The sequence below is a fragment of the Zingiber officinale genome, chromosome 4B, assembly GCF_018446385.1.
Source record: "Zingiber officinale cultivar Zhangliang chromosome 4B, Zo_v1.1, whole genome shotgun sequence".
NCBI classification, from domain to species: domain Eukaryota; kingdom Viridiplantae; phylum Streptophyta; class Magnoliopsida; order Zingiberales; family Zingiberaceae; genus Zingiber; species Zingiber officinale.
In genome coordinates, this window is record NC_055993.1 from 125,907,529 (window position 1) to 125,919,265 (window position 11,737).

Sequence of the window (11,737 nt, forward strand, 5' to 3'; positions counted from 1 at the left end):
CCATGTTTCACTGGTCAAAGGGGTATGACATAGTGGAGGTTTTCAAGAGTGCAATTGAGCGATGAGAGAGGTTATGATGATTTTGACAACGAATACAAGTAGCAACAACGCAGACATTATCTACCTGTATAGTTGATCAAAAATACTCAACTAGTAATATTTTTCGAGTTAACATCCCTCCTCCAATGTGTTTCCCACAAATAGCTTCATGAATCTCCCGTATGATATAATCTACATCATTAAGACTCAAACACTTGACGAGAGGGCACGAGAAGAATCGCCGATACAATATATCCCTAATTAGAGTGAAACAAGAAACCTTTCTTTTAAACAACTGGGATTATTTTAGATCAATAAATAATGTTTCTTGCTTGAGATAAATAATAATGATAGTTATCTAATCGGTAGGCTATCCTGACTTGACACTTAATCGTAAATCAATAGCTACTAAGATAAACAATCGTTGATTCTACGCAACAAAATAATGTTCTACTACTGTCGAATATTATACGCAACAGAATTAATACCCCAAAAGAATATAGAATGAATTTATTTGTTTATTTATTTACTGGTTATTTGTCAAGATTTAAATTGTATGATCCCATGCATCAAACAAATTAAATTTATCCCATGGTTCTCAAAATAACACGACCTTTTACTTTTCGTCACCAAAAAGATGCACAAAAAGACATTTACTGTTGATTAATGATGTCAAGAGAATATAATATATGGACAATTTTATTTATATATACCAAACACTATTATTTATTTATTTATTTTAATTAAAATATCACTTTGTGATTTATGTAAAATAATTTTATAGCCACAAAATGGAAATACTAAGCCGCTGGATTTGGATGGCTGCAATGGCTCGTTGAGTCTATTAAAACCCTTGGAAAACTTTACCAATTCCATGTCTTTTGCTTCTTTAAATTCTTATTGATTTTGATCTTTGGAGACAACTGTCGATTCTAGTTTTAATTATTTATTTTTATTTTTTATAATTTTTTTGTTGCTTTTCATGAGTCATGATTTCAGTCTCCATTGCAAAATAAATAGAAAATTCAATTCGAATGAAGTCATATACCAGTTTTTGTCTGAGAATGACATAATTCGGACGAATGAAATGAAACTAGAGTTGGAAAGAATATTCCTACTTATTATAAGTAATATGTTTCATTATATTAATTAGCTTGTTTAATGAGTTTTATGCAATGAAATGAAAGAATCAACACAAATATCAATTAGTTAAAGTTAAATGAGTAAATTTCAATCCAAATAAATTAAAAAACAACAACAACAACAAAAGCACTTCTTCTAAGAAAAAAAGGTTGGCAAGCCATTTTATATCAAAGTCAACTTTGAATTTCTTGCAAGATTCATCGAGAATATAAGTATAACGTGATTCATGGGGGGAAATTAATAAGCAACCAATCTAATCGATAACTTAAATTAGAATATTTACGAGTATTTAATTCCACGACTTCATCAAGTATGTAAACATTAATAAAAAAAAAATTAAACTCGCTCTCGTAGATTTTGTGATTTCTCATTGCAATTCCTATTATACCTGATACAGGTAAGTAAGTTCACATATATAGCAGTCCCTGACACGATCAATAAAGAGTCCATATAAGAGATCTCTTGACTCGATCAATGCAGGGCCGTATAGTATGGATCCAGGACTTGGTCAATATAGATTACATAGATTACATGTGGCATGTCAACGGTCTCCAACCGATCAAGCTAAGCCAGTCTCCAAACCAGTTGCCGAGCACTCTAACCTCCCGAGTTGTTGAGTTCCCAACCTGTCGAGTACTCCGACTTCCTGACTTCTCGAGTCGGACTAACTTTTCAATCTTCCGAGTACTCCAACTTCCCAACCTCAAGAGTACTCAGACTTTCCGAGCTAGACCAACTTCCTGACCCTTCGAGCATGGGCGTAGCTACGTGGAGGACCACCTCTCTCGTATTTAGTTAAAAAAATAATATTATATATTTGAAAATTCTCACGGTCACTTTGATTGATTAGTTCATCATCATTCATTCATTGTTAGAAATTAAAATTGATCATATATTTAAAAATCTCATGCCTAAACTATCCATCGGTATCACTTTTATTATGAAATATTGCTACTTGAAAAAGTATTAAATTTTAAAATAAAATATATAATAATAAATGGATAAATTAAATTATAAGACATGAAGTGTGGGCACTAAATTAAAATTGAATCGAGTTTGAATTAAATCCAACGGATGAGTGCAGAAATAAAAATGATGTTGGTTCAAATCAGGATTGATTTGAAGTTAATTTGGTTAAATTATGGTTGAATGAAGTTTAAAATTTAAACTAGATATTTAAAACAAATTAGGATATTTTTAGAGGAAATCTTCTATTTCAATTTTTTTTCTCTTCTTTCTTCATATGCATGTTGCAATCACACCATACTTTACGCCACCACTTTGCCTCTCTCTCTCTATTAGTTTTTCTTTCCTCTTTTTTCTCATTTACTTTTTCTCCTTGTCTTCTTCAACTATAGTAAACCTATAATTTTTTCTTCTCCTCTTCTCAAGCACAAAAGTTCTCATTTCTTCTCCTTTATCTTCTTCGGCAAACAAGAAATGCAACATTTGTCCTCTTCCAACAACAAGAGCAGCCCGTAGCCCTCACATTTTCTTCTCTAGTCGAGGTTGTTAATGAAGAAAGTAAAACTCTCATCTTTTACTTCTTCTTCCCTATATTCTTTTTTCTATTTTTCTCAAAAACAATGATCTTCCAAGAGAAGTAAGTTATTATTTTCTTCTTTCGTATTTCATTAATTGAAGGAGAGTAGTAAAGTATAAACTTATTTTATTAGGCTGCTAGTTATGATGCTTAATTAGATCGTAATGAAGTAGAAATGCTAAATATTATGATAAGTAAGATCACATATGATTTTTTGACTTTAAGTCATAGATAAATTTTATAGATTGATAGATCGTTGTTTTAATTAAAACCAAGAGCTATGATTGAAAATTTCAAATTTAAGTTCATTTCAACCTTTTTAAATTCAAAATTTAGGGGTGTTTGGTTCCACATATTTATGGGTTCGGCACTAGAGGTATCGTTAATGTAGCGGATCTATATTTTAGGGGTGTTTGATTTGCGTATTTTTTATTTTTATTTTCTAAAAAATATGCATTTTCTAAAAAATAATATTTGGTTTGTATTTTTCACATATGCTTTCTAGAGAAATAGATAACATTTTTTAGAAAAGTAAAAAATATCTAAAAATTATTTTCTATTTTAAAAAAAATACTTATTTTCTAAGAATGAAAATAAAAAAAACTACAAATTAAATGCACCCTTAAATTTTTGGATGATGAAAATCTATCTACATTAATATTTAATTTTTAAAATTTATTTTTTTAATTAAAGATCGTAATTATGGCACTGCTTCTTCTGAATCATAGACTTCCTGATATCCATGCCTGACTGCTCGATAGGATCAACATTTTGACTTTTTTACTTATAATTTTAAGATTTTGTTTTTAAGTCATGAATTGTGTTATAGTATTAGTAAAAAGAAAAATTAAAATAATTTTTTTTTATTTTATGCGCAGGGGATGAACAGGATAAAATAAATAATGGGTTATCGTGAAGGGCAACCGACATGGCAATATGGGTGGTCCCCACGTGGTCGCATCCTCGAACGGTGCGCACAGGAGGCGCGCGGAAGGGTGCAGTATAACGAGACGGTATATATAATAATAATAATTATTATTATTATTATTATTATAATTATTATTATTATTGTGATTCCATTATTCGGAATAATGGATGGCTGATTCCATCTCCATGTCCCTGTCTTTTCTGGCCGGCTGAATCTTCTCCCTCTCTCTCTCTATAAATACGGTAGCAAAAGGAAGGAGAATCTCCGATTTCACTCAATTCTATTCTTAGTTCTGTATATATTTAGTGGTTGTTAGTTGACTACGGCAGCGACGATGTCAGTGCCGGTGGCGTACCAAGGCAACACGTCGGCGGCGGTGGCGGACTGGCTGAACAAAGGCGACAACGCATGGCAGATGGTGGCGGCGACGCTGGTGGGGCTGCAGTCCGTCCCCGGGCTGGTCATCCTCTACGGCAGCATCGTGAAGAAGAAGTGGGCGGTCAACTCTGCCTTCATGGCGCTCTACGCCTTCGCCGCCGTGTGGCTTTGCTGGGTCATCTGGGCCTACAACATGTCCTTCGGCGACAAGCTCCTCCCTCTGTGGGGCAAGGCCAAGCCTGCGCTCGGCCAGAAGTTCCTCATCAAGCAGGCGGAGCTGCCGGCCACCGTCCACTACTACAAGGACGGCACCTTGGAGACGGCCATGAGTACCCCTTACTACCCCATGGCTTCCATGGTCTACTTCCAGTGCGTCTTCGCCGCCATCACCCTCATCCTCCTCGCCGGCTCCCTCCTCGGCCGTATGAACATCATCGCCTGGATGCTCTTCGTCCCCCTCTGGCTCACCTTCTCCTACACCGTCGGCGCCTTCTCCCTCTGGGGCGGAGGCTTCCTCTTCCAGTGGGGCGTCATCGACTACTCCGGCGGCTACGTCATCCACCTCTCCTCCGGCATCGCCGGCTTCACCTCCGCTTATTGGGTAAGCATGGAGCTTTAATTTAGTCCTCTGTTCCCAATCGAAGGTTCTTAATTAACGATCGCCCTTTTTTCAATTGCGTCGTCGAAGGTTGGGCCGAGGTCGACGAAGGACAGGGAGAGATTTCCCCCAAACAACGTGCTGCTGATGCTCGCCGGAGCCGGACTCCTGTGGATGGGGTGGGCCGGGTTCAACGGCGGCGATCCTTACTCGGCCAACATCGACTCGTCGGTGGCGGTGCTCAACACCAACATCTGCGCCGCCACCAGCCTCCTCGTCTGGACCTGCCTCGACGTCATCTTCTTCAAGAAGCCGTCGGTGATCGGCGCGGTGCAGGGCATGATCACCGGCCTCGTCTGCATCACTCCCGGCGCCGGTATGTATACTATTTTTTTTGGCAATTTCATCACCTTAATTTTGCGATTGTTACTAGTAAAGAAGAAGAAGATAATCTCAACTAAAATATTTCAACATCAATAGAATTAAATTAAAATGAATCTTTCAAGACGAGGAAAATCCGATCAAATGAATGCATATGGCAGCAAAGATTGACGGGGAATCTGGCTCGTGTGATTCCTCGAGACTTTGCGGCTCTTTCTTTTTTGTCTTTTAATCTTTTTATCGTCGTATTTGCGTCGTTTAATGTGCAATCACTTAAGTGCTTTGCTCAAAGTCAAAGTCTTTGCTTGCTTTTTGGATCATCCGGCAAGCAACGACCTGTTCTACACTGAAAAAGAAAGACAAAAACGTTTTTTTAATGAGGAAAATGTCTTAAAAAAATTAAATCTACCAATAACTTCACTCGTGAGCTGTTCTATTCAAAAATGTTTTTTTTTAAAAAAAAAATCAAGATCCTGTTTAGAAGGACTCTTTGCGTAGTTTCTACACCAAGAAAATTTCAATGAAGTTTTGTTAAAGTTTATTGAAAAAGATTTACTTTTGAGTCTGGATTCACATGATAGAGCATGCAAGCTTGTTTTATATATATATATATAATCGGAACAGGGAAGCGATTGCTTTTATGGTTGGGAAATTAATTTCTCGTGCTGGTTGATTCTTTTTCGAGGTAGGAAAATATAAGGTATTATCATATGAGGTTTTGGGTTGTTATGTTTCAGTCACGTACACTAATGATCACTTGAGATTTATCTTTATATTAATCTAAAGATGAATTGATAGAGATGTTAAGAGCGAATAAATCGTATTTTAGCACACAGATGTTCGGGCGCCATTGCCCTCGGGGCACGGCTTAATGGTCAGTATCAAGTTTTCACATAACATATAATTAGGGATGACAATGGGGCGAAGCGGTAACGAATTTATCATTCCTATCCCTGTCCCGTTCTCATTTTTTCGGGTTTAGAGATTCTCCGAATCTGAATCCACGGGGATCAAATCTCTATTCCCGCCCCCATCCCCAACTCATTTCCAAATTTAATTTATATTATTATTATTTAATAAATATTATTAATGATAATATTAATATTAATATTAATATTAATATTAATATTAATATTAATATTAATAATATTATTATTAATAATATTTTCAAAAAATTTAATATTAATATTAACACTATTATTAATACTTTTCAAAAATCATATTATTATTTAATAATAATAATAATAATATTCGGGTCAGGTTCGGGGATGGGGATAATATTCCCATATCCGCCCCGAACCCGCCCCATCCCTGAAAAATCGGAGATCTCCATTCTCATTTCGAGTTTTCCCCGTGGGGCTCCAATTTTACGGAGAAAATCGTCATCCCTACATATAATGCTTGAATTACTAACGATGTGTCCTCTCGGATGAGTCTAGTGGCTAGCGCATGAGGTGCTGTCACAATGAGGTCTGAGGTTTGAATTTCGGCAAAGCCGAGATAAATACCTCCGCTTATGTGCTAGTCACTATTCCAAAGACTAATAGTCACCCGTGATTTATGACGAGAACACTGAGTATGAACAAATTCGCCTTTTGTCACAATTGAACTACTAACCATGTTGGGCTGTCGGATTGTGGGCTCAGTGGACGGCATATGTGGCTACACCCTGTATCTCAGGATACTAGTCATAAGCCATCGTGTTTTTTTTGGATCTGCTTCTAATTAATAATGGACGAATTTGTTAGCATCTCAAGTTTTTTGTAAATTAGAGGTGATTTTATTGATAGAGAACCGAAAAAAGGGAGTAAGAACAGAGGTGTTCGGGATCAAAATCCATTTATTTTAGCAAATTAGAAGCGGTTGATCGATTCTGCATTTTTGGATCTGCTGCTGATTAATGGAGGAGACTGGTGATCGTGAACAGGGTTGGTGCAAGGGTGGGCGGCGATCGTGATGGGGATCTTATCCGGCAGCATCCCCTGGTTCACCATGATGATCGTCCACAAGCGCTCCCGCATCCTGCAGCAAGTCGACGACACCCTCGGCGTCTTCCACACCCACGCCGTCGCCGGCCTGCTCGGCGGCCTCACCACCGGCCTGTTCGCGGAGCCCACTCTCTGCTCCCTCTTCCTCCCCGTCACCAACTCCCGCGGCGCTGTCTACGGCGGCGTCGGCGGTGTCCAGTTCCTCAAGCAGATCGCCGGCGGCCTCTTCATCATCGGCTGGAACCTCGTCGTCACCACCATCATCTGCCTCGTCATCAACCTCCTCGTCCCGCTGCGAATGTCGGAGGAGCAACTCCTTATCGGAGACGACGCAGTGCACGGCGAGGAGGCCTACGCCTTGTGGGGCGACGGCGAGAGGTACGACTCTACGCGCCACGGCTGGTACAACGACGACACGACGCACGCCGCCCAGCACCAGCCGGCCACCGGCGTCACGCAGAACGTTTGATGATCAAGTAGCTCCTGATCAATCGATCCATTCAATGAAAGAATCAAAGATGTGTTTGATTAAATTATGGGGAATTAAGTATTTCTGATTTGTAGCATGAAAGAATCATTCATTTTGTATACTTCTCAGTGAACGTGAACGTTTGGAAGAATGGTTGCCGATCTTTTTAATATTGGAAAATTATATATGTATTTTAAAGTTTTCCTTAAATTTTGATTAATATCAAAATAAATTCCTAGAAAAAAAAAAATAGAACGTTGGTTTGTGGAGGAAGCCTCGAAGAATTTTCCTTTAAACCTATTGATGCATAATCCCGGAACAGTCACCCGTCGTCGATGCAATCCCCTCTCTGCCACCGCCGTTCTTCCTTTTCCTCCCCGTCTCTCATTTCCCTCCGATCTCTTCGGAACTCGAAATCGACACTAAAGTTCTTGCCTTTCTCCAAGTAAGTTATGCTTGTTTACTGAGAATTTGAGTAGGGTTTGATGGTGGGACTGTTGGGCAGGAAAAGGCTTTATCATTCGATGGAAACGAGGGCGACGTTGGAGCCATCTGCTGATCTGACGACGCCTGTCGATGTCTCAATCAATCCCAGGGTGAGCTCGGTGAAGCCTTCAAAGACTATGGCCATCACCGACCATGCTACTGCCCTCGTTCAGGCTGGTGTGCCCGTCATCCGGCTGGCTGCCGGAGAGCCTGATTTTGACACCCCCGCTGCTATTGCGGAGGTGAATCTCGTCGTCCGCTTACTTATCTTTCATACGCGCAACTCTTTCTGATTGAATAACCCCTGTGTAGGCTGGGATCACTGCGATTCGAGAAGGGCATACGAGGTATACTCCAAATGCTGGGACTTTGGAACTTAGGAAGGCGATTTGTCATAAGCTTCTAGGTCAGTGAATTGGAAATCAAATTTATGACTTTTTGCAGTTTTAGAGTGCCAAATTACTGCTACGTTCTGTTTACGATGACAGAGGAGAATGGCTTGTCTTATTCACCTGACCAAATCTTGGTTAGCAATGGAGCAAAGCAATCTATTATGCAAGCAGTGCTTGCAGTTTGTTCACCAGGTGACGAGGTAAAACTTATCAATTTTCTTTTGTTATTTATTCATTCACTATATTTAGTACATATAAACTTTCCTTTGATTCCAGGATTATACTTTTAGTTGGATAATACAATATTATCTACACAAATCGAATTGTCCTTGTTATAGGATTGTGTGTGTATTTTAACTGCAAAAATGATCGTTTGTTTACATTCATCAAAATGTTATTGAGGTTGCTTGTTTTATCAGGATCAGAAAATTATGGTATGTGTTTCATTTGAACTATGCAAATTAACTGCTTCCACATCTAAAGCATGTGAACTTGGCATATTAGCCTTGCAGATTCCATGTATAGAACATTCCTGTGCTAGTATCTATGGCTGGAAACCATCAGCTCAGATGTAGTCAATCTTCATAGTTGGGGAAATATGGTCGGTTGCATAACTTGCATTAGAGTATTGACTAAGGCGCTCCGCCCATAAGGTGTTTGATATTTTGTGTGAAAATAAACAGACTTTCCTTGTCAGTTTCATTTCCACCACCGTGGTAGTTCCTCGATCCTGATATGATTCTAGCTTGTTGCTGTGCCTAACATCTAGTGATGGCAGCAGGATGTGTTCTGTTGGGCACTTGTAATTACCCAACCCATTTGTATTGGCTTGGGTACCTGCTTATCCTGCAATGATTAGAAGTTGCCACTATGCCTGGTATCTTACATGGAAATGCACTAATCTCCTTTTGTAGGTTTTGATCCCAGCACCATATTGGGTGAGCTATCCTGAGATGGCTAGGTTGGCTGATGCAGCTCCAGTAATTGTTCCAACAAACATATCAGATAACTTTCTTCTAAGTCCTGACTTGCTTGCTTCAAGAATTAATGAGAACTCAAGGCTGCTTATACTTTGTTCACCATCCAATCCTACTGGTTCTGTTTATCCAAGGAAACTGCTCGAGGAGATTGCTGATATAGTCAAGAAACATCCAAGACTTCTGGTTAGCTTTCTGAACACAAAGTCTATTTGTCAGGACATAATACATGCTTCAAATCGAAGATGTTCAGGACATTAGATATCTGTGTGTCTTTCAGGTGTTATCAGATGAGATATATGAACATATAATATATCCACCAGCCAAACATACAAGCTTTGCTTCATTACCTGGAATGTGGGAAAGAACTCTAACTGTAAATGGATTTTCTAAGGTAATTAGTTAGTTTTATTACCCTTGTGTTAATTTTTCTAGATTTTAGCAACTGATAGTGCTATACTGACAAATATATGAAAAATTAAAGTTGGAACCAGCCTCCAATGTTTTTATTGCTGCATCTATTAGTTTCACTGTTCTGATCTTATTTGTAGTTTCATAAATTTCAATTATTCACCAGTGTTTTACAGAATAATTTCTGTTACAACTGGATTTACTTTAATTCTCAGTGTTCATTCAATTTTGTTCATTATTTACTAAATAAGACACTAATGCTTGCAAGCAATGAAAAAGTAGTTCTTGTTTTCATGTTTTGTTTGATTGTTGTTAAATTTTAGGCCTTTGCAATGACTGGTTGGCGACTTGGGTACCTTGCCTGTCCTAAACACTTTTTAGCAGCTTGTGGAAAGATTCAAAGCCAGGTAATTCTTCATTTTCTCGATAGGTCTAAGACTCCCTGATAGAATACTTTTTCAATAATTATCATTAGATTGTCTGTTGTTGTTGCATGGTCATTTTTCCCCCTATATATAGCTAATAAAGAATAAAAAACCTTGTCTTACTAGCTTATGTAATATGTGATTTATTATATGCTTATCTGCACATAGCTGTAAATGTTTGACATATATGCAGTTACCTTCATCCTAGAAGACAATATGTCTATGAGTTAGAGTAAATGAAAATTTATTGGATACAAGAATGAAATGGATATCATGTACTGTAATGTGTTATGAAATAGATATCTTTGCTAAAACATAAACAAAGGCTCCCAAATTATTCTAGACCATTTCGGTAGAAAATGGATGACCATTTTCCCGTTAAACTTCTTATTTCAACTCAGTCGAGTAGTGATAGTTTCCTTAGTTTTCGTCAGCAGTCATGTTTGATTACTCCTAAATGCAATGGGATTGCAGTCTACTTCTGGTGCTAGCAGCATATCTCAGAAAGCTGGCCTTGCAGCTCTAGGCTTGGGATATGCCGGCGGTGAAGCAGTTTCAGTAATGGTGAAAGCATTCCAGGAAAGACGTGATTTCTTAGTTAAAAGCTTTAGAGAATTGGACGGTGTGAAAATATCAGAGCCCCAGGTTTTTTTTGTCCCCTTTCTTTTTAGTTTTTGCACTTAAAAAAAAAACAATTTACTTCACTTGAATATGACAAATATTCTCCTACAACAGGGTGCTTTCTATCTGTTCATTGATTTTAGCTCCTATTATGGATCTGAGGTTGAAGGTTTTGGAAACATTGAAGACTCCGAATCCCTTTGCCGGTTCCTTTTGGACAAGGCCCAGGCGAGTTAACTGTTATAATGTGTTATTGCCATTTGAGTCTTCGTTTCATCATCGTCGTCGTCATCATCTAACATAATTGCTTTTGTATTGGCAGGTTGCACTTGTTCCAGGAGATGCTTTTGGAGATGATAAATGCATTCGGATTTCTTATGCTGCATCTCTGTCAACATTGCAAGAAGCAATGAAGAAAATAAAAGAAGCCATGGCTCTGCTCAAACCACCTGTTGCTGTCTAATTCTGGAGATCTTTCGCCGAAGTAATTGGTTTACCGGCAAGAATGAAGACATTGTGCTTTTCTAAGAGAAGTAAATTCACGAGTATTTCTTCTTTAATGTTACAAGTAGTGTAAGATATTGTATTGTTTGATCATGAAGAACGTCAAACTGTTGAACAAATTTCTACGACACTTCCTAGTTTGGATAAAAGCAGTTTTACCATATCCAACAGAGTTCTAAATTGTGTTTGCTTTTTCTTAAAAAATCTCAATATTTCATTTTTAACTTCTTTTTGTAATTGGGTTAGACAACAATTTTACAGGAAAATATTGAGTACAGTTGAAATGATATAAAATTCTATATATTTTTGTGTTTTAATAGAATATTTTTGCCTTTTTCTTAAAAAAAATCTACTTTTTTTTTTAAAAAGAAGGGTTATTTTTAAAATATCTCTTGACATTTAATATTTTGATCTTATTAATGTCAAAACTAAACGTCCTTTAAAATTTTTATTT

The 11,737-nt window shown here is 37.8% G+C and overlaps 2 protein-coding genes across 2 annotated transcripts; both read left to right on the plus strand.

Annotated features, from left to right (window-relative positions):
• The first annotated feature begins 3,908 nt into the window (after positions 1 to 3,908).
• On the plus strand, positions 3,909 to 7,569 carry LOC121976503 (ammonium transporter 3 member 1-like). The gene is made up of 3 exons (XM_042528684.1): positions 3,909 to 4,632; positions 4,720 to 5,005; positions 6,938 to 7,569. Exons 1-3 carry the CDS (start codon positions 3,988 to 3,990, stop codon positions 7,465 to 7,467), a joined length of 1,461 nt encoding a protein of 486 aa, XP_042384618.1. The 5' UTR covers positions 3,909 to 3,987; the 3' UTR covers positions 7,468 to 7,569.
• Positions 7,570 to 7,720: 151 nt separating this feature from the next.
• LOC121976504 (bifunctional aspartate aminotransferase and glutamate/aspartate-prephenate aminotransferase-like) lies at positions 7,721 to 11,446 on the plus strand. Its single transcript, XM_042528685.1, has 10 exons — positions 7,721 to 7,912; positions 7,973 to 8,195; positions 8,266 to 8,359; positions 8,442 to 8,545; positions 9,260 to 9,508; positions 9,603 to 9,716; positions 10,057 to 10,140; positions 10,633 to 10,803; positions 10,894 to 11,007; positions 11,102 to 11,446. The coding sequence occupies exons 1-10, from the start codon at positions 7,803 to 7,805 to the stop codon at positions 11,240 to 11,242; spliced, it is 1,404 nt and encodes a 467-aa protein (XP_042384619.1). The 5' UTR covers positions 7,721 to 7,802; the 3' UTR covers positions 11,243 to 11,446.
• The last annotated feature ends 291 nt before the right edge of the window (positions 11,447 to 11,737 follow it).